Source organism: Sceloporus undulatus, chromosome 6 (genome assembly GCF_019175285.1).
Source record: "Sceloporus undulatus isolate JIND9_A2432 ecotype Alabama chromosome 6, SceUnd_v1.1, whole genome shotgun sequence".
Taxonomy (NCBI): Eukaryota; Metazoa; Chordata; class Lepidosauria; order Squamata; family Phrynosomatidae; genus Sceloporus; species Sceloporus undulatus.
In genome coordinates this window covers 106,932,499-106,953,959 of record NC_056527.1, presented here as the reverse complement: position 1 = coordinate 106,953,959, position 21,461 = coordinate 106,932,499, and the positions used below count along the sequence as shown (strand labels likewise).

The following is a 21,461-nucleotide window of genomic DNA, read 5'->3' as shown; positions in this document are numbered from 1 at the left end:
GTGTGTTGGCTTTATGTAGAACTCAATAAATAATAATCCACATGTTTGACCATCAAAATGTAGAGGACATTTTCAGCACAAGTGAATTTTCTGAACCACACGTTTGTGATTGTGGTGGTTGTGTGTTGAAGAATTTCAGATTCTAGACACCCATCATCCCTGCGAAAGCAAATGTTGCTGTCTGAGGGGAAGGGCAAGATGGCAAAGGTACACATTCCAGACAAGAGGCAGCGTGGCTCAGTTGTTTGAGCACTAAACTATGACTCTGGAGACCAGGGTTAATAAATAAATAATAAATAATTTTTTTATTTATATACCGCTTTTCTAAAAATCAAAGCGGTTAACAACATGTGCAAATACAATCTAAAACCATCAAAATACAAAGCATCATATAAAACATCAGAACACTAACTACAGCAATAAAACCACATCTCGTGCCAGCTCAACAGTGCTGACGAGGGGGGGAGCACATCGGGAGTCAGGAGTTAGGGGTATGCCTGCTCGAAGAGGTGTGTTTTTAACCCCTTCTTAAATTGGTTCAGTGAGGTGGCCGAGCAGAGCTCATCGGGAAGCGAGTTCCAGAGATTGGGGGCCGAGATAGAGAAGGCCCTCCTGGTGGTAATAACTAATCTGACCTCCGGAACTCTTAATAATTGCTTCCCGGTTGATCTGAGTGTGCGGGGTGGATTGTACGGAGAGAGGCGGTCCTCCAAGTACCCTGGGCCCAAGCCATTTAGGGCTTTATAGGTAATAACCAACACCTTGTATTGCGCCTGGAAGCAAATAGGCAGCCAGTGAAGGTCTTTAAGGACCGGTGTTATGTGGCTGGTTCTAGGTGTATTAGTGACCAGTCTTGCCGCCATATTCTGCACCAATTGCAGCTTCCGGGTATGGTACAAGGGTTGCCCCATGTAGAGCGCATTGCAGAAATCCAATCGAGAGGTTACCAGAGCATGTACTACCGTTTCAAGGTCCCCCTGGCCCAGGTAGGGTCGCAGCTGGCGTATCAGCCTAAGCTGATAACAGGTGCTCCTGACCGTCGCATCCACCTGAGATGTAAGGTGGAACGACGAATCAAGGAGCCCCCCCAGATTGCGTACTAAGTCCTTCACGGGAAGCGTGATCCCGTTCAGAACAGATGGAACCACCGCCATCCCTGGGCCAGGGGAACCTATCACGAGTACTTCCGTTTTCTCTGGATTCAGGCTGAGTCTGTTTTCCCTCATCCAGCCCATTACCGACTCCAGACAGGCAGCAAGAGGAGAGATGCCATCCTTGGTCACTGAATCAGTCAGAGACATAGAGAAGACTATTTGGGTGTCATTATTCTAGTCATTGGGTGTCATTATTCTAGTCAAAATATCATTTTCAGTTTATTAGACTGGTCACACTTTGTTCATCTCTGCAGTCTGGTGCTTTGGCACTTTTGTAATTGTTATCATTTGTCCTGCAGCTTCCCCTTTCTTCCATTTCTCGCAACTGGAGGGCATGGCAGCCACGGCCATTAGAGTGTAATCAAAATGGCATAAACGAGTTATATGAAAGAACCCTCATAGCTGGATTCAAGACTTAATTCCAGTGATGTAGGCTCGAATCAGTTGACATGGACATAACTCAAGTCGATAGAATGAGTTGACTTGACTTGGACTTGGCATAGCTGACACACTGACTAGACATGAGACTTGGTGTTTTTTTAGGGACTGACTTACTAGTGCCATTCACTTCAAGCAGCAGAAAAGACCTGCCTCCAAGGTGCAAGATGCTTTTCTTGGAAGGGAACATCAAATGGGTTAGGCAATGGGCTTGAAATGGAAGGATTCTTCTGAAGCTTCTGAAAAGCTTTAGAAGGCTCCTCTGATGCGCAGTGGGAACAGGCTGCCAAGAAGGCTTCAACCCCTGCCTCCAGCCCATTGCCTAACACACTTGCTGTTCCCTCCAAGAAATGTACCCCATCACCTTTTTTTTTCTGACTTGAGACTCGACTTGAAAGTATCTTGCAAGGACTTGAAACTTGAAGACAGAGACTTGAGACTTGGGCCTGTTACAGACTGCCAAAATAAAGCTGCTTTGGGTCTCTTTAGAGGTATGCTATTTAAATGATGCATGGGTCCTAAGAGTCTGGAGGTCGCACCAAAGCCACACTCCATTCCTAAGCACTGGAGTGCAGCTTTGGTGCAGCTTCCGGATTCTTGGGATGCATGCATCATTTAAATAGCATACCTCCAAAGAGACCCGAAGCAGCTTTATTTTGGCAGTCTGTAACAGGCCTTGGAGTAAAAGATCACTGCTTAATTCTAACTATGCACATGATTTAGTGCCCATCTCACTCTCCCACTGAGAGAGAGAGAGAAGGAGCCAGCAAGATGGATATTTAAAAGCATAGGCTAAACCCACCTCTTTCCATTTGTGGTTCCTTCTTTACACACACACACACACACACACACATGCTGGGAGGAGTCTCTCTTTCTGTCTTTCCTTTATATGGATATCTTATTTGAATAATTAATTGTAAGCATTCATCTTATTGAGGCAAAGGCGCACAAAGGCAGACACAAATTCTCCATGGGCACATATGCACATGGTGGCTATGAAGGGAAGAAGCTTTATTGATTTTATGAGGCATGTACCCCTGCAATTAGCATCTGAGAAGCAGGTCCTATACGGGTCGATTATCACCTAGTCCTCCTAAGTTCTCTTGTGATGAAATAGGGCTATAGCTGTCTAGTTTCAACTAGAGTAAACCCAATGAATCAATTGCTGACTATTACAAGGCCTAAATCCTATGGTGTTCAATGGGTCTTACTCCCAGGTAACTTTACATAGGATTGCAGCTATTCATCTCTCCCATGACAATTGGTGGGACTTTGAAAAGTTGTGGGTTTTGGCTGGTTCATGAGCTGTGTGTCTTATAAGCTGCTTAACTGTGTGCTGTTGCATTTTTAAAAGCAATGCTATTAATTTACATGATGTTTTACTGCTTAAGGAAGACAAAAAAAATGGGGGTCAAGAGAACAATAACTGCCTCTGTCATCCCATCTGTTCACCAGTCCCCACATATGCTGTCTCCTTCCATGCTTTCATTCTTTTCAAGATGCACTTTGCTCCCTCCCTCTTCCCCAGTCACTTTGAGGGTTGGCACATGTCTGGAAACCGTGCTCAGCAACTGTGTTAAGAAAAGGGAGGCCAGGCGGGCAACTGGGAAGGAGGGAGTGAGGAGGGCCCACTATGTCCAAATCCGATTTCCCTTGCACTAAAGAGCTTGGAGCAAATGTGATCAGCACAACCTAAAATAGCCTCTCTCCCTCTCTCTCCCTATGTGTGTACAATATGTGTGTGCGTACATTCAGACTCATCATGGCCACCAGGTGTAGCAAGGAGAAGACTCCAGGGTCCCAACTCCACCCTCCTGCCACCCCAGGGAGTCTATATAAGAAGGTGCCCTGGGCACAAGTCCTTCCACTGGCTAGGTTGGAACAGGACAGAACGGACAAGCCAGTTGGTGAAGCCGTGTGGGGTGCGTGAGCATACACCCAAACAATGGGCAATAGCAAAAGCGGAGCCCTCTCCAAGGAGATCCTGGAAGATCTGAAGCTGAATACCAAATATTCGGAAGATGAGTTGTGCAAATGGTACGAGAGCTTCCAGAAGCAGTGCCCTGATGGGCGCATCAGTCGGGCTGAGTTTGAGAAGATCTATGCCAACTTCTTCCCCAACTCTGACCCTAAGGTGTACGCCCGGCATGTCTTCCGAAGCTTCGACACCAATGATGATGGGACCCTAGACTTCCGGGAGTACATCATTGCACTCCACCTCACCTCAACTGGCAAGACCAACCTCAAGCTTGAATGGGCCTTCTCGCTCTTTGATGTGGACCGCAATGGAGAGATCAGCAAACATGAAGTTCTTGAAATCATCACAGTGAGTGAGGGGGAGGTGTGGGGAGATGTGAGAGCCAGGAGCCATGGGAAAGGACATACAGGGAAGATAAAGTTGAGAGTTTCTCCACATCAATAGGGGTTGAATATGGTTTCAGTGTGTGTTGAAATTGAGCTTCTTTACAATTATGGAATTAACTACAGTGGACTTTTGCACATGATTGTCTGTAAGACACCTTACTGAAGAAGCCCCTGAGCAAAAATATTTGTTTGGTCTTTTTGTTAGGTGGTAGTTAGTTTGGGAGGCCCTGCCCATTTTGGGTGCATCTACCTTTACATCATCAGGCTTTCCTATGATCAGAACTTCAACTCCTTCTATTCACATATTCTTTTCAACCCAAGTTCAGTAGATGGAAGCCAGTGAGAGTCTCTAGCTCATTTCCAGACCTTTCTCTTCAAGGGACATAGTCCCATCCATCTAGCTGGATCCTAAATTTCCTTATGCTTGGATCAGACCTAGTCCTGCAAACCATTCTCTGTTCTCCTAAGAGACACAGGCCTGTATCTAGTTCTAACTAGAGTAAGCCCTATTGAATCAATTGTTTACTACTGAGTCAGCACACAGGTAAATAACATTAATTCATTGGATCTACTCTGATCGGGACTAACAATAGATTTCAAGCCATAGTCACATGTTGAAGCCTTACTTGTTAAAGGGGAGGGAAGGATGGAAGGACATGTGAGTTTCTCTCAACTCACCTGAAGGTGATGAGATGACAAGGGATTACCTTGTCCAAAGGCTTTGTCTTTTGCTCAAGTGGAATTAGCCTTGGCTTATAGGGAAGAAATCCTGTTACAGGATGAACAGGATTGGCAGACCAGTAAACAATTCTAAATCCACTGCTAATTCTATCTTACTGGCCTCAACTGTCCCCAGCAAGAAGCAGATTATCATCTTTTATGGAAGAAAGATAGGTATTTCTATCTTTTTGAAATAATATATTTGAAAAGAGTAAAACCCACATAGCTCTGTGATATTAATTTAAACTGTTTTGGATCCTGTTTAACCATCATTCCCATGAAAGAAGCTTGGAATTTCTAATTTTGTGAGCTTGTTAACAGTATTAAGAGATTTACAAGGACATACTGCATGGTCCACTGTGACTATGAAAAATACTTTAACCTATTGGTTTAGTTTATGTGGCCTATGCTCCTTCATTGACAAAACATAGGCTGTTGCTATCCCAAATGCTAAGGAATTCCTTCTCAGGAAGACTCAGAATAGCCAAACAGTGATTTAAAACATGCAACACTTGAGGATGGATTGGAAAAAGGACAGCACTGGATTGGAAGATGTTTTAAACAACCACATAAATTTGGCCTTACTTGCCTCTTTGTGGATTTAACAAAGCAATGTGTACATGACCAATAAATCCTTGCTGTTGCTGACCTTCTTCCACTTTTCTAGCTTCTAGATTCCCCTCCCAGTGTAGAAGAAGGATAGAGCAATCTGAGATTAAAGTTGGATTAGGTGGGGTTAAATCCCTGACCCACTCCGTGCAATATTTGCCTTGCTTCAACTGTATCTCCAGGAGAATAACTTCCTCTTCTCTGACCTTGAGAAGACATGATCATAAGCAGACTATTCGAATGCAGGTTTGGAAACCTAAGCAAAGATTGAAAATTTTATCCATTCTTGCTACAATAGAAGGATGCGGGGAGCAATCTGAGGCACATTTTAAACATGCATAAGCAAAGAGCTGTTCTGTGAAAGATGCAACATAATGTTTGTCCTGGGTTGCCCATTCATTCATTCATTTATTTAAAAAAAAACCTTAAATAGGTTGTCTCAGAATTGTTCACTCCCCACAACAACATTGTGAGATAAATCACAGATATTTTTACTGTACAGCAAGGATAAACTGCAGAAAACAAGGACAGAGATAATTCCATTATCAATATACCAGACAACCTGAGAGTATTCATTATTCAACCATTATTCATTAGAGATTAATACATCTCTGAGGGAGGAAAAGATGAATTATATCTACCTGAAGCTAGACCTGAACATACAGTAGGAGTTAGTAAAGTAGATGGTGCTAGTTATTACTATAAAGTTTTTGAACACTGTTTTACCTGGCAAAGCTCACACTCTGAGTATGAAATATAATTCTATAATGTTCTCTTATCTTAAAAAAATCTTCTCCTTCAAGAAGAAAAATTGCACATTCTGGCTCAGGTCATATTCTCACTGTCTTTCTCTCCCCCATTCTCTGCTGAGCTAGTTTTCTACATCTAGGGCTCTGTGCATTTCCTCAACTGAAGAGTATTTAACAATGCAAAATGCACACACCTTGTCTGTTGTTGTTCAGTTCCTTCTAAACCTCTTGCTTCTGCTGCTTGATTTAGAAAATAACTTTAAATAACATTTCCAGAGTCTACAGCGCAAATTATTCCTCACCTGCTGCATGCATAACCTTTGCTCATTCTCGCCAATTGCTATCTCAACCTCCCGCAGGTTATAGACAGACTAGTTATTTTCTACATAAGAGTATGTAGCTTGCATCATTTTCTAATTCCTTTTTTGCCCCCTTTAGGCTGATGCACTAGCAAATAATGACTTTGCAAAAGGTTTTACTGTATTAAAATTTCCATGCAGTTTTCTAGGACATATCCTATTTTGCTGTTTAGACATTTGTGCTCAGGTTTTGCTGCAGCGAAGGCCATATCCCATCTGGTCATCAGATTAATTAGACTTTGAAGATAAAGTAAGGATTGTATAACTACACATATGAGGACCTTGGTACATTTTCCCCTTCACCAGGATTCTCTACCAGCTCTTTTGCAAACATATTGCCCAGCAAATTCAGTTTCTTATTCAACATCCTACTTTGTTGTTCTTATTGTTTTGTGCCTTCAAGTAATTTTCAATTTATGGCGACACTAAAGCAAACCAATCATGAGATTTTCTTGGTAAGATCTGTTCAGAGGGATTTTGCCTTTGCCTTCCTTTGAAGCTGAGAGAAAGTGACTTGTCCAAGGTTACCCAGTGCGTTTCCATGGCCAAGCCGAGATTTGAACCCTGGCCTCCAACCCTGGAATCCCAGGGCTTGTAGTTCAATAAGGCACTAGAGCTCTCTGACAAAGAATTTTAATTCCACACAAAACTACAGATCCCAAGATTCTGTACAGCTATGGCAGTTAAAGTGGTATCAGAGTGCTATAATTGTGTAGGAAATGAGAGAAAGAAGCCTATCATATTATAGGGTTGCCATAACCTTCCTGCCGGCAGGACATTCCCGGTTTTTCACCACTAGGGGGCGTCCCTGCACGGTTTCCTCCTTGACTCCTGGCCAAGTGTTGCCAATCTGGTGACTTTCACACCAAAATGGGTCCTTTTCAGAGCCTTTGGTGTGATTTTGGTGGTTGGTTTTAATGGTAATTTTGAGAGTTGAAATGAGTTCCAATTACACTGGTCCCCCGGGTTACGAAATACCCAGGTTACGAAATTTTCGGGATACGAATAAATCCCATAGGGATTTATTGTTTCGGCTTACGAAGGTTTTTTCGGGTTACGAAAAAACCCCGGTGCTGTTTTAAATGGAGCCGCGGCGCAGCCGCGGCTTTTTCCCCATTAGCGCCTATGGGCTATTCGGCTTACGAAGTATCCCGGGTTACGAAAGCGGCGGCGGAACGAATTAATTTCGTAACCCGGGGTACCAGTGTATTTTTATTCAATTAGGGCTACGTTTTATTGCCATATGAACATTACAGGGACTTTTCAGGGATTTTGACTGAATATTTTGTGAGATATGGGGGGGAGGGGATTTGGTGAGTTTTAGCCAAACGTTTGGGGAATTATCTTTGAGGCTTGTTGGCAACAGGAGGTTGCCAGACTCGGGAAGAGGAGCTCCTCCCCTGTTTGGTCCCAGCAAGGCAGCAGCGGGGAGAGGGCCATTTCCTTTGGCACTGAAGCGAGGAGGAGGAGGAAGAGGAGGAGGAGGAGGTGTGTGGCCATTTTCAATATTGATTTTGCCCCTGTGTATTTCTTCTAACTTTGACTGCCAGGGCTCAGTGCTCTGGAATTCTGGTGTCTGTGAGGCATTTGGCCTTCTCTGTCAGAGAGCTCTGGTGCCACAATAAACTACAATTCCCAGGATTCCATAGCACTGAGCCCTGGCAGTCAAAGCAGTGTGTTTTGGACACAGATATCCTACTTTTGTGAGTTAATGAATGAATCCAGTCCCTAGCCTTTCTATCTCTCTCACACTCTGCAGGAGTAATAACCCACTTTGAGACTGCTTTAACTCAATGCTAGTGAATCCTGGGAATGCTAGTGTTTGGGAGACATTGAGACTTCTCTGTCAGAGATGGCTCTGAGGCCACAATAGACTACAATTCCTAGGATTCCCCAGCACTGAGCAGTCTCAAACTGGACCATTTCCTCAGTGTGGATGCACCTGGGGAGGAATTCTGGGCACTGCAGTTCAACTACGTTTGGAGAGTTATGGGACTCCCTGTCAGAGATAGCTCTGGGGCCACAGTGTACTACAATTCCCAGCATTCCCCTTCACTAACCCAGGACAGTTAAGTCACTCTCGAACTGGATTATTTCCTCAGTGGGGATGCAGCTTTGGTGAGGACCCCTGGGCATTTCTGTCCAGCTATGTTTTATTTCTGCAGTGTATTTTGGACCAGAGACAAGATGACCAGACATCCTCCTCCTTTTCCAGGACATGTCCTCTTCTCTCAAATTTCAAAATGTCCTCCATTTTGATCATGCCTAAGAAACATGCATTTATATTAACATTTTAAAAAATCATCAATTTTTTTCGTGTGTCCTCCATTTATGAAAACTCTGCCCTACATTTGAAAATGTTGTCCTACATTTGTCCTGGTTTGGAGGTCCTGACTTATGGCAACCCTATATATATACTTGACCTCATGTATAAATGGACCTGATGTATAAGTTGAGGGCAGGTTTTGGGGGCAAAATTATGGATTTTGATATGACCCTTGGATAAGTCAAGGGTAAAACTTAGGGACATGCAACAAAGGATCTAAATGATGAAGCAAAGGAAAACAATGCCAAAGAACTTACAATATTATGGCAGGCATAACTGTTCTGGCTCACACTAAAGGCTGGATAGATGTGCTTTCAGGACAGATCCCACTCTTGCCTTTCACCAGGGGATGGTTCCCTTTTTAATAAGAGTTAAAGTATAGTATTTACATTGACCTACGGATAAGTCGACTAGGTTTTGGGGGTCGATTTTTTGACTAAAAATTCTAGACTTATACATGAGTATATACAGCATTTTCTGCAACATGGAGCGGTAACTGTTGCATTAAGAGGCAACATCATTTGGCGACTGCCAAACTGCAGAAATAAAGCAATGCTGAAATCCCTTTAACTGCCATGACTCAATGCTATGGAATTCTGGGATCTGTAGTTTTGTGAAATATCTAACCTACCTTGTCAGAGAGTTCTGGTGCCTCGCAAACTACAGCTCCCAGAACTCGATAGTATTGAGCCAAGTGGTGTCGAACTGATTTATTTCTGCAGTGTTGCAACAGCCTGAGTGAGGTGGCTGCTTCAAGCAGCAAAAGATGAATGCCATGAAAGAACAGTTAATTGCTTAATGCTTTCACTTGTGAAGTTATTTTATTTATTTACCTGCAGGGACTGAGGCTGAGAAGCGTTTATGGGATTTGATGTCCCAAGAGCCAAAATATATTGCCTTGCTTTTCCTGTAAAATGGAATCTGGGCCAACTGGAAAGTTAGAGAAATGTATTTAGACCTCCAGTGCTGCAGCAGAGTCCCAGTCCCAGGATCCCATAGGATGGAACCATGGCAGTTAAAGTGGAATGACAACGCTGTAATTATATAGTGTGAACTGGCACCTGATGTTAGTGGAACGGGGGAGTTCCTTTTCCTTTTTCCTTTAATTTTTTTTCTTTTTAAACTCCAGGTTGGGCAATAAAACACACTGTCTCTGGATTCTCAGTTGCTTATTTTAAAATGTCAGATTCCTATGGATATACATCACTGATTTTTCCTTTGGCCTTTAAGAAAAAGGTTATTATATAAACAGCATTAGACATCAGATCTGGGTTACTTCCCTAGATTTAGCTTTGGTCTCCCTATATGACTTAAGCCTTGGTACAGTGCATTACAGCAGAACAGCCACAGCACTGTCTAGGGTTGCCAGATGGAAAACTAGAGAACGCTGCTGTCTCTTTAATGGTTGTATAGAAAAGGGAATTTTGGCAGGTACTGTATTTCTTATTGTCTGGTTACATGGCAAGCAGCTCCTATTGAAATTCCCTCTTCTGTGCAATCATTAAAGGTACAGGATCTCACTCCATATTTCAATCTGGAAACCTTGCTATGTCAACAAGGAGTTATTGGTAGTATTGTGGCTGAAACAAAATCAGAGAACTGAAATAAGTAAATTAACTGGTGGAAACAACAAACCACCTTGAGAAGGAAGCAGCTGAGTTATTAAAAAAAGACTGAAGGAGATATGTTAGCTTCTTTTCAATGAGCTATTCCAGCTACGTTTGACCAAGTGGAGTCTAGTCAAGTGGTTCTCAGCTTGTGGGTTTCTAGATGTTACTGGACTGCAACTCCCAGAATCCTTCACCATTGATCATCCTGGATGTGGCTTCTGATTACTAAGCTTCAACAATATCTAGGCTGGGAACTATTGATCTCTGGACCATGAAAGTTCATGCCACAATATTACCATTAAAAAAATTCTGTTGTGCCTGCTGCAACACAGACTGCAATGACCATCACTTTGGAATTACTCTATTCAGGGACGTAGCCAGGATTTTAGGAAGGGGGGGGGGTCCAGACTAACTGCCACCATTATAATGGGGCTTGGGTGCGGCGGCGCAGCAGCACATACCATTCATTTTTCTAATGGAAGGGGGGGTCCGGACCCCAAGATCCCCCCCTTGGCTACGTCCCTGCTCTATTCTCAGTTGAGCAAAGGGCTTTTGCCACACCAAATGTCAAAGAAGAAGAGAAGAACACAAAGTTATATAGAAACCCCAGAATTTGGGGTTCTGAAGGCAATTCAACCATAGTCTCCAAGCATTGGAAGTCACTTTGCCCAGCCAGCCGTTCTCTGGCTTCTGAGCCTTCACCAAGCACAGCAATTTCTTGCAAAAAGAGGACTAGAAGCTTGTTTTTGTTAAAATATGGATGAGACAAGATGCATGAGATTTTCACACTGCATAACACATCACTAGGCTATTTATTCACTGCACTTATTGCATCCTACATTTCATCCAACTACAATCCCTTCAAAACATCTCACAGTGATAAATGAACTAAATATCCCCCCCCCCCGTTGACTCCTTTAAGGTACAAGTTATGGTACTTTGTACCAGGCAACCTGTGAGGTAAGTCAGTAATATTCCCATTTGACAGGTGGAAAAAATCGTTTTTGTTTTTGTTTTGTAGTCAACAATCGCTCAAGGCTGCACATTGAATTAACAGCCGCTTTGCAGCTTCAGTCTAGCCTCAATGTGTTATTCTGCCCTAGTTAGTGCACATGGGATTTGTATGCCAAAGTTTCCTCTATATCTTGTATTTGTAGAATTCAAAATGATCCAAGCATACAGCCCAAACTTTTAAATCAGCATAATGGTACAGATCAAATGTATTTTACCTGCTTGTTTTGTCTGACTGGAGAAACATTATAGATTTTATATCTAGGTTTGTCAGAGACTATTACTACATAACATTTCAAAGAGATGGGTAAGACCTAGGAATTTAGGGCACAGTGGCATACAGTATCTATATTTCTGTGTATATAGTGATGTACCCGTAAGTAGAGAAGAGAGGGGGTACCACACTGGAGAATACTGTGCTTGTATCCCTTACAGTGAGTGAGGTTGCTTTTTCCTGTGCCTTTAATAGTAGCCTAATGTGCTAAGAATCTCATTTCTGTATGTAAGGCTTTTATTAAAGGCACAGAAGAATATTTAACCTGCAAATATTATAACATAAAACGTTACTATACTGGTGTAATGAGTAGTAGTTTCTGTACTGCTTTCAACAGTTGGAGTGACTTTTAAAAGGAATTTTTAGAGGCATTTGACAAGATTTCCCCTCCCGCTCCCCAAGTTTTATTTCATTCTCTTCTCAACCACTTCTACTACTGGAGGAGAGGTCTTCTTAGGATAAACCCGCACTGCAGAAATAATCCAGTTTAACACCACTTTAACTACCGTGGCTCAATGGTATGGAATTCTAAGAATGGTAATTTTGTGAGACATTTAGTTTTCCTGTCAGAGAGCTCAGGTGCCACATCAGACTACAGTGTCCAGAATCCCATAGCATTGAGCCATGGCGTTAAAATGGTGTGAACTATATTATTTCATTTCTCCAAATGCAGCCTCAGACTGACTCCAAGTAACAAAGAAGGAAAAGTGGTAGAACACCTCACGACAGTTAAGCAGTTTTCCCTGGTGCCTGTCACTTGGACAGACCCCAAACTGGGCTCGCTCAAGCCATCTGGAGGCTCCCCTAATCGCCTGTAAACCCAGGATTAACCCAAAGGTGTGTCTATCTATACATATATTCTACGTCACACACCTGAAATGGCCTCCAGGATGAGATGCAGGTAGAAACTTCAGGCATCAGAAAGTGGTTGCTTGCACATTGGTTTCCAAATGGAAGGAAGGATGGGTCAACCTCAAGTCGGATGAATCCCACCAGCATCCAGATGCAGACTGCAGAGCAAAAGGGAAGTCTCTTAGGATGGCTGGGAATGAAACTGTGCCTCAGACGGAATACTGAAGGAGCTTCACTAGAAGAAAACAAGCTAAAACACGGTTTCTAGATGTTGTCAGGCTACAACTCCCCAAAATTCCCATTAGCATGGCCAATGATCAGGGATTCTGGGAAATGTAGTCCAATTATATATTTGCACCTCAGATGGGAAACCATTGGACTAAAAGAAAGCAGAACAGGTGAAACACTTCTAACTGTCACATTCCTTTTCCATATTTGTTAATTCATCCCCTCCTGCAGTTCCCCCAGCCCTTCTATCCTAGAAATATGGGGCGTGAATCACGTGGCCCTCTAGATGTTGTTGGAATGGCAACTTCCAGCATGCTTTCCCACTAGCTAAGGCTGCTGGGACTTTCAGTCTAACAAAATCTGGATGGGCCTCCTGATGCCCATTGCTGGTCTGCACTATAATCCAGTGACAAAAGACACTTCACAGAAATCAGGCACCTCCGGCAGAACAGAAACTCTCCATCCTTGTTATAGACAAGGGGTTCCCAACCTTTTTGACTCACTGAGCCCTTTTTAGAATCAGTTTCTATAACGGAGCTCTTAAGAGGCTTACCCTGTGTCGTTTTTTTTTTATTTTGATTCTATTTTTTGTTTCTTATTCTTTCATTTCATTCAATTTTTATTTCTTTAATTTTCCTGGGGTGGCTGCAGAGCATCTGGGAATTGTAGGTTGTGAAGCAACGCAAAGCTAGAAGTTCTGATTTTTTTTTCAGACAGTGTGCAACTTTGTTATTATCTGCCCGTGTGTCGACTCATGGCAATTTGGTGGATGAGACATCTCCAAGAACCTTTATTCTCCACTGCTCTGCTTAGGTCTTGTAGGTTCAGGCCTATGACTTTCCTGATTGAATCTATCCATCTGGCATGCAGTCTTTCTGGCACCTTCTGCCTTTCCTAGCATTCTTGTCTTCCACTGATCCAAGCCTTCTCAAGATGTCACCAAAGTACAACAGCCTCAATTTAATCATCTTAGGTGCGGGAAAGACCGTCCAAAAAGGATGGTCTCCCGGTGCCTAGTTTTGGTCCGCAGGGAAGCCTCAGCCTCCAGACTACAGGGCTTCCCCGCGGACCAAAAAGAACCCGTGAAAAGTGGGTTCTTCTTGCGACGCCATTATGACGTCGCAGTGCACAGGCGCACTTGCAACATCGTAATGGCGCCCTCATGTGCAGATGCTATGCATCCGGCATGTCATAATGGCGGCGCCTGTCTGTACAGGGCACTGCCATTTGTCATGTGCGAGGGGCGAGGAGAGTCTAGAAGCACCACCCCGAGAAACCCCTCGCACATGATGAGGGCATCCTTTTCGGCCTGTCTGGACTGGGCCATAGCTTCCAGGGAGAGTTCAGGCTTGATCTGTTCAAAGACCCATTTGTTTGCCTTTTTGGCTGTCCCCAGTATTCTCAGCACTCTTCTCCAGCACCATATCTCAAATGAGTTGATTTTCTTTTTATCCACATTCTTCACTGTCCAGTTCTCACATCTGTACATCGTGATGGGGAATACAATGGCTTGGACAATTCTGACTTCAGTTGTATATCTTTACTCTTTACAATCATGTCTAGTTCTTTCATGGCTGCTCTTCCTTTTCCTGTCTTCTTATTTCTTGCCTGATTTCTCCATTGTGATCAAGGGCGGGATACAAACCGCCATTTAGTACGTATACAATACGTACTAGGGTTAGGAAGGGGCAGTGCTTCCGCACCCCCCTAACCCTAGTACGTATTGTATACGTACAAGATGGCGGCGCCCCTTCTACATGGGCGCCGCCATCTTTACGTACTGGACGCACAGCGTCCAGACGTGTCGCGGCGCCTATGACGTCGCGAGTCCGCGCCAGGCGCCTCGCGACGTCATTGAGGCGCCGCAAAAAGAAGCTCCGAAATGGAGCTTCTTTTTTGCTCCGCGCGGGAGTCGCGCGGTTTGGCTGCTGCGGCTCCCGCGCGGAGCAAATGGCGGCGGCGGACCGCCGCAAAGCGGCGGTCTGTACCCCGCCAATGTTGAATCCAAGGTATGGGAACTCTTTCCAAGAAGTAGTCCCTGCCATTAGGTAGAGAGAGGTGACCCTCTTAGATGGTGGATTGTGGATTGGTGGCATGGGTTGATGAAAGGAAGCACTTTGCCATGCAGAACATAGCTAAACTGTGGAACTTCCTACCACAAAATGCAGTGACTGCCATCTACTTGTGTGTGCATGTGCGTACATGCCTTTGAGTTGCCTGTTGACTTATGGCAACCCCATGAATTTCATAGGGTTTTCTTAGGCAATGCATACTCAGAAGTGATTTTGCCAGTTCCTTCCTCTGAAATTCTGCTGACAATTGCCTGGCAATTTTTGGCAGTCTCCCACCTAAATACTAACCAGGGCTCACCCTGCTTAGCATCCAAGATCAGATGGGATCTGGGCTATCAACTAATTTAGGTAGCTTTTAAAAGCGGATTAGACAAGTTTATGGAGGATTAAGGCTATCAACGGCTATTAATAATTAGTGGCAATAGATTACCACCATTTTTAGAAGCAATATACTTGTGAAAGAGAGCCAGGATGGTGTAGTGGTTTGGACTAACACACAACAGGATTTGAATCCTGGCTCGGCCATGTAAACCCACTGGGTGACCTTGGTCACACTCTCTCAGCCTCAGAGGATGGCAATGGCAAACCCCCTTCGCAAACATTTGCCAAGAAGATTCCACAATAAATTTGCCTTAGGGCCACCGTATGTCATAAATGACTTGAAGGCACACAGCAGCAGCAGCAGCATATTTCTCAACACCAGTTTCAAGGAAACACAAGCAGGGAAGATGTTATTACATTTATGCTCTGCTTGCAAATTTCCTATAGACAACTGGTACAGAATGGTGGCCTCGATGGGTAACTGGGTTGTGCCCTCGACACCTATCTCAGTTTACCTCTGTCTTTAGCTCCTGTCCTCCCAAAACACTTTCCCCCCACATTGATATTTCCAAATCCCCTACATTTTTATATCAGTGAGGAAAGGTAAAGAAAATCTGAGCTAGGGCTGGTGGGTGACTGGTAGATGTCAAAGACTAGAACACAGAAGCTAACAGGCTGGACTTCTGGTTTCTTTGGAAATTGGTTGGGAAATCATGCCTTATAGCTGAGAAAACTGAGAGACTGATGGCCCAGGCCACTATTAGCAGAATCTGGGAAGATATCAAATTTAAGACTATAGCTTTTGGAATCCCAGAGCCAGTCATGGCCACTGGCCATAATTATTGGGTGGCTCTGGGGCTATAGTCTGAAAGAAGCTCCGCCAACTTGTTCTGCAATCTCCTACTAATTTAAATGTTACCTGATTCAATTTCCCAAATAACTGATGTCAATGGCTTTCCCTCTTTCTTTCTCCCAGGCAATATTTAAGATGATCCCTCCAGAGGAACAGAAGACTTTGCCGGACGATGAAAACACTCCTCAAAAACGGGCTGACAAGCTGTGGGCATATTTTAACAAGGGAGAAACTGGTAAATGTTTTCTCTTGGCCCACTTCCAGTATTCCTCAATGTTGTGCTTTCTGCCACGAGATGAAAATTCTGAGATTTGTAGTTTTGTGAGCCACTTAGCCTTCTCTGGCGGAGCACTCAGGTGCCACAACAAACTACAAATCCGAGGATTCCATAAGATGGAACCATGACAATTAAAGTGCTGTCAAACTCCATCAATTCCACCGTATCTTAAAGATATTAAGATATCTTTACATATCATATGGGCCCTTCCATAGAAAAACAGCCATGAAATAAATAATTAGAGTGCACACACTTGTAACCCAGATTGCTCTCTCTCCACATAGTTTAAAGCACTGAAACTTGCAAGTTTTTCTTTGGCGGAGAGTTCTGTGAAGCTCAAAAGGTTGCACAGCTTTAAGCAGGACTATTTATTTTTAAAATAACACTAGTACTGTACCTACTTTATTGACACTGTAAATCACGGTGGGAATCTTGCAGCTATTTGGATGCTGGTGGGATGCAACTCTCACTTTTCTTTAGCATTGGCTATGCTGGCCCACACCTGCTATAAATGGAAGAATGTAGGCTTAAAAACACATGTGTGCACAGATCACCACTAGCACAACAGACAGGTCTTTTTGCAGAGCAATATGTGTAGAGAAGTCACTGTGTAGAGAAGAAAAGACTGCTTCAGGGTTGAAAGGGTGTTTTCAGGATTCCTGGAACTGTCTGCAAGGTGGAGGGGTTTCCAGACTGACTGAAAGGCCATACAAAGTTTGTGTAGTTGCAATTTTTGTTGTAGTGTTGTTCAAGTCATTCTTAGCAAGATTGGTTCATGGCCTTCTCCTGAGGTTGAGAGAGTGTGACTTGCCCAAGGTCACCCAGTGGGTTTCATGGCCAAGCTGGAAATCGAACCCTGGTCTCTAGAGTCATGTCCAACTCCCAAACCACTACACCATGCTGCATACATTTTTACAAAACATAGGATACAGGGAATGATACTGATACTAATAGTAATAATCAATCAGTGTGGCCATTGTTAAGACAATGACAAAATAATAAATGGAATCTTCTAAAATTGGTCAAAGCATACAACTAATATAGCAAGGAAAAGCAAAAATGTATAAGTTCCTATTAAGGAAATGCAAAGATGGTTATAAATTGAGTCTGGTTTGATTGGCAAGGGTTTCAACTAAACAGGGGTCTTGGTGGCCCTGATCCTTGGTGCCTGATCATTCAGTGGGACTATCTGATCTTTTGGGGCTCAAGACCCCTCTTGTCCCTGAACCCCATTCAAAGGTCCATGGCTACTCATCATGGATTCTGGAAACAAAAGTATATTTTGCTTCCTCTTTGGAATTATTTTACTTATATGTAAACTTATGTGGAGCAAGAGCACACTTGAATGTTAGACTAGGACTCTGGGAAACCAAGGTGGAAATCCCACTCAGCCATGGAAACCAACTGGGTAATCTTGAGCAGGTCACACTCTCTCAGCCTCAGACAAAATCTGGCAACCTCCCTTCGAACAATGGCAGAGGCAAATGGCAAACTCCCTCTGGACAAAACGTGCTTCCCTCCCCCCCAAAGGTAGGTTCAGGTCACCATAAGCCGGAAATGACCTGAAGACACTCAACAACAAACAAAAACCTATGTGCATTTAATCTGTTGGTTAAATCAATTAAAACTAATTGAAAGAATCAAGGCAGACTTAGAAGGTGAGAGACCTTCTTTTGTTAGAAGCTTTTATGCAGAACCTGGACTAGTTCAGAGCTTGGTAATGTTCCTTTTTAGACTACAATGCCCAGAATCCCCATGCTGGCTGGCAGATTTTGGAGCTGCAGTTCAAAATGTTGTCCAGTGAAAAAAAGTAATCCAAAAATGTATTTTAAGTGTTCTTTGTCTCTAAGCACATTGTGCTTGCACAATTGACCTTTGTTTTTCCAAAGGCATTTCTTTAGTTCCTATATTGGGAGAAAAGCGGGATATACAATAATAATAATAATAATAATAATAATAATAATAGATTTCGGTAGCTTGTTCAGGAAAGTGGAGTGAGCAATGGCTTTTTGCTTGCTACAGCAAAGCCATGCTCATTTATTGCAAACCACCTGGAAATCTCCCTTCTTAATAAGTATGAATGCATGTCTTCCTTTTCTTTTCTTCACAGATAAACTGGCTGAAAAGGAGTTTATTGAAGGGGTGATGAAGAATGAAGCAATAATGGGTCTCATCCAGTACGAGCCCAAGAAAAAATAGACACTTTGGTACTGATTGACAGGAGGAGATGAAAGTGCAGGCGTAGACGTTAGAGCTTGGAAAGGTTAATTTTGGGGACTACAACTCCCAGAATCCCTGGGCCACATGGCCAGTGGCTGTGCTAGCTGGGAGAATTCTAGGAGTTATAATTATAAAAAGTAACATTTCCAAGCTCTGGTAAAAGCATATGTTTTTATGCATGATGCAAAATAAGGGGGAATACTGTAATACGTGTGTGTGAGAGAGAGAGAGAGAATACAAGATGGGGGAATATTGTAACATCCCTTACTCTTTGTGTGCATGCATGAAAAAGTACTACTATAAGTAAAAACAATTGTGTATCCCGTTCTTTACAAACCCCACTCCATGCTCTGTTAGCAGTAGTAGCCCTTTTCCCATTTCTGTCTTTTGAATTTTTCCATTATTTTTCAACAATAGGTACAGGAGGTAAGCCCCATGGCCATTAAAAAATAAACACTCACCTGAGCTACTGATGTATTTGGAGAGAGAGGGGAAAAAAGAAAAGTTGGAATTGATGTTATTATTTATTAATTTATTAATTTATTATTATTAAATTGTGAAAATAAGACACACACAAGAGATGGAAGAAAGTAGGTAAGAGTCAGTGAACTTTGATCCAGGAGACCCTTGTCAAGATTTGTGATAGGCATAAAACTTATTGGATGTCACTGAGCCCTGTCAATAACATTTTTTTGAGGGTTCACTGAAGAAACCTGAAACCCTTTCACACAACATGCTTACAATGCTGTGATTCATTCCATTTTAACAGCCATGGTTCCATCTTGGAACCTGGGATCTGAAGAAGGGTATTTAAAATTATAAACCAGAGAGCTGTAGCGCTTGGCCAAACTACAAACACCAGATTTTACTGTACAAGGTGCTAGTGATAGAATTGAAGCAAAATTACAAGATTTGATTCCTCTCCTTTTTGCACAACATCGGCATTCATCCATTGCTGATCTATTGTCATACCATTATTATTGCACAGTTTCGCATTAATGAGAAATACCCACCAATAACCAATATTACTACATTCACATGATTGCACATGTGCGGATTCTTCTAGCGATGCGGTAGTGTTATTGCAAGGTTGACATGGCATGAGTAGGCATGTCATGCACTCTTCTCCTTGGTTCTGTTACATCGTAAACCTTCCAAGGAGGCTGATTTTGCCAAATTTGGTAAGGAGTTAATTTACTTATTTATGGTCCAGATAATTAGAGTTTGGGTCACAAAACGTAGACTCCGCAATTAAAACAACAGCACAGAACTCAAGAATCGTGAATCACTGGAAATGAGTGGCCCAAAGAATCTTGCGATAATAGGTCTAATCTTTTCATTGCAAGATTTTGGAAGGGGAAAAAAAGTGTTAAAAATATATGTGCAAACCAGGAAGTAAAGGGAGTTGTTTGGGAAAGGGAGACCGTAAATATTTGTGCTACTGAAATAAATGCATTAATAATGTTATTGCTACCATTGTAATCGCATTAAGCAATTGTGGGATTACAGTGCAAAAGCACCCTCATACAGTAATCTCTCCAGAATTCGTTTGGATGCAGCTGCAACAGTTAAAAATAGGATCATAGCACTATAACTGTGCAATGTGAAAGGTCTCCTGATCTGTAAAGTCCCTGCCTGCATTCCTTGAAGAGAGAGAAGGAGGCATGTACAATAAAGTAGAAGAAAGAGGAGAGATCTTTTCTCTTGATGACAAAAAAAAATTGCACTTCTACTAGCCCTTTCATTTTTTTTAATGCCACCTAACAGGAGTCTTGTCTTCCAGGCCTTTGCCACGTAATATATTAAAAACCTCTTCCCTCTGATAGCACCCAGGAGTCTGGGTTCTCCATCCTTTCTCTCCTATCAACTTTGCTTTCAGTGCCCCTACGAGAGGGTTCTGTCTTCCACTTACTTCACTTTTCTGATTCACCATTGCAGAAGGCTTAGGGCATATTTACTAGATGATTTTCAGCATCTTGCCAAAGTGTAATTCCCAAGATCCTTTGAAGGGGAGCCACAGCAATCAAAATGGCATAAACCTGAACCAAGCATGTAGGGCACTTAAGGTTACTAGAGTGAAAAATGGAGACAGTACCTGTCTCTTTAATGGTTGTGTAGAAGACCATTTCAGTAGGGAAGCTTATTCCCTGGTAGTGTGACAAGCAAGACCCGCCAAAATTCTTTGTTATTAAAAACATAAAAGCCTCCTCCAGTTTTTACTCTGGCAACCCTAAGTGTAGATGGGTCTTGTCTCCCACTCCCTGCCAAGTTTAACCCTGGTAATATATCCCCTTGTATTTCTCAGGAGCAAGGAAGTAGATCACCACCATCCTACACATGTTTATTCCAAAGTTAGTGCCATTCAGATCAATGGGACTTGCTTCTTGATAAACTGATTTGTTTGGACCAGGGCCACTGGCCTTGCATTTTCTTACAAGAAGTTAGCAAAACATTATACTAGCAAATCATCTCTACTTTCTCATTGTACTCCTCAACATTGCTTGAAGATGTATTACACTTTGGTTGATGGGGGAACCCTCTGTTTTTGCTCATTTTTGTGAATGGGGGTGAGCAAGCTAGCTAATGGAGCTATAAGAACCAACAGAATCCTTTCTAGATGTGGATTTCAATGTACCTTGTTGTTTTCCTTCCTCTGTCACACTAGTAGTATTTCTTGTTTCTGTAAGAAAAAGGGGTTACGGTACTTTCTAGGGAGGGGCTGGCAGGGGTCAATTTACTAAAAGGGAACGCATTTAACTTTCTGTTACCCTGTCTGTTTTTCAATAAAGGGCATTGTGTGTACAAGACTTTGCACTGAGAAGTATGTTCCAAATGTCTCCAGGAGAAAAGTAGGTACCCTTGGATAGGGGACAAACACTAAATCCCACCAGAATGTGGGAAGATTCCAGCTAAACTCCAGAGTTCAATGGGCTTTGATTCCCACTCCTGTTCTAAGAGGTCACAGTATTGATATTGATTTTGTGAGATGGCTGTATGATACAGAGATTTTTTTCAACATTGGGA

At 42.8% G+C, this 21,461-nt stretch overlaps 1 protein-coding gene across 1 annotated transcript; it reads left to right on the top strand.

The window, feature by feature from the left end:
* The first annotated feature begins 3,314 nt into the window (after nucleotides 1-3,314).
* On the top strand, nucleotides 3,315-21,307 carry RCVRN (recoverin). The gene is made up of 3 exons (XM_042477171.1): nucleotides 3,315-3,918; nucleotides 16,064-16,175; nucleotides 18,328-21,307. The coding sequence occupies exons 1-3, from the start codon at nucleotides 3,538-3,540 to the stop codon at nucleotides 18,414-18,416; spliced, it is 582 nt and encodes a 193-aa protein (XP_042333105.1). The 5' UTR covers nucleotides 3,315-3,537; the 3' UTR covers nucleotides 18,417-21,307.
* The last annotated feature ends 154 nt before the right edge of the window (nucleotides 21,308-21,461 follow it).

What these genes read in the sequence shown, in the direction of transcription:
- RCVRN (XM_042477171.1), top strand. Translation starts at nt 3,538, where the DNA reads ATGGGCAATAGCAAAAGCGGAGCCCTCTCCAAGGAGATCCTGGAAGAT. An exon ending in AAGTTCTTGAAATCATCACA is followed by an intron (nt 3,919 to 16,063) that starts GTGAGTGAGGGG and finishes TCTTTCTCCCAG; the next exon opens with GCAATATTTAAGATGATCCC. An exon ending in TTTTAACAAGGGAGAAACTG is followed by an intron (nt 16,176 to 18,327) that starts GTAAATGTTTTC and finishes TTTTCTTCACAG; the next exon opens with ATAAACTGGCTGAAAAGGAG.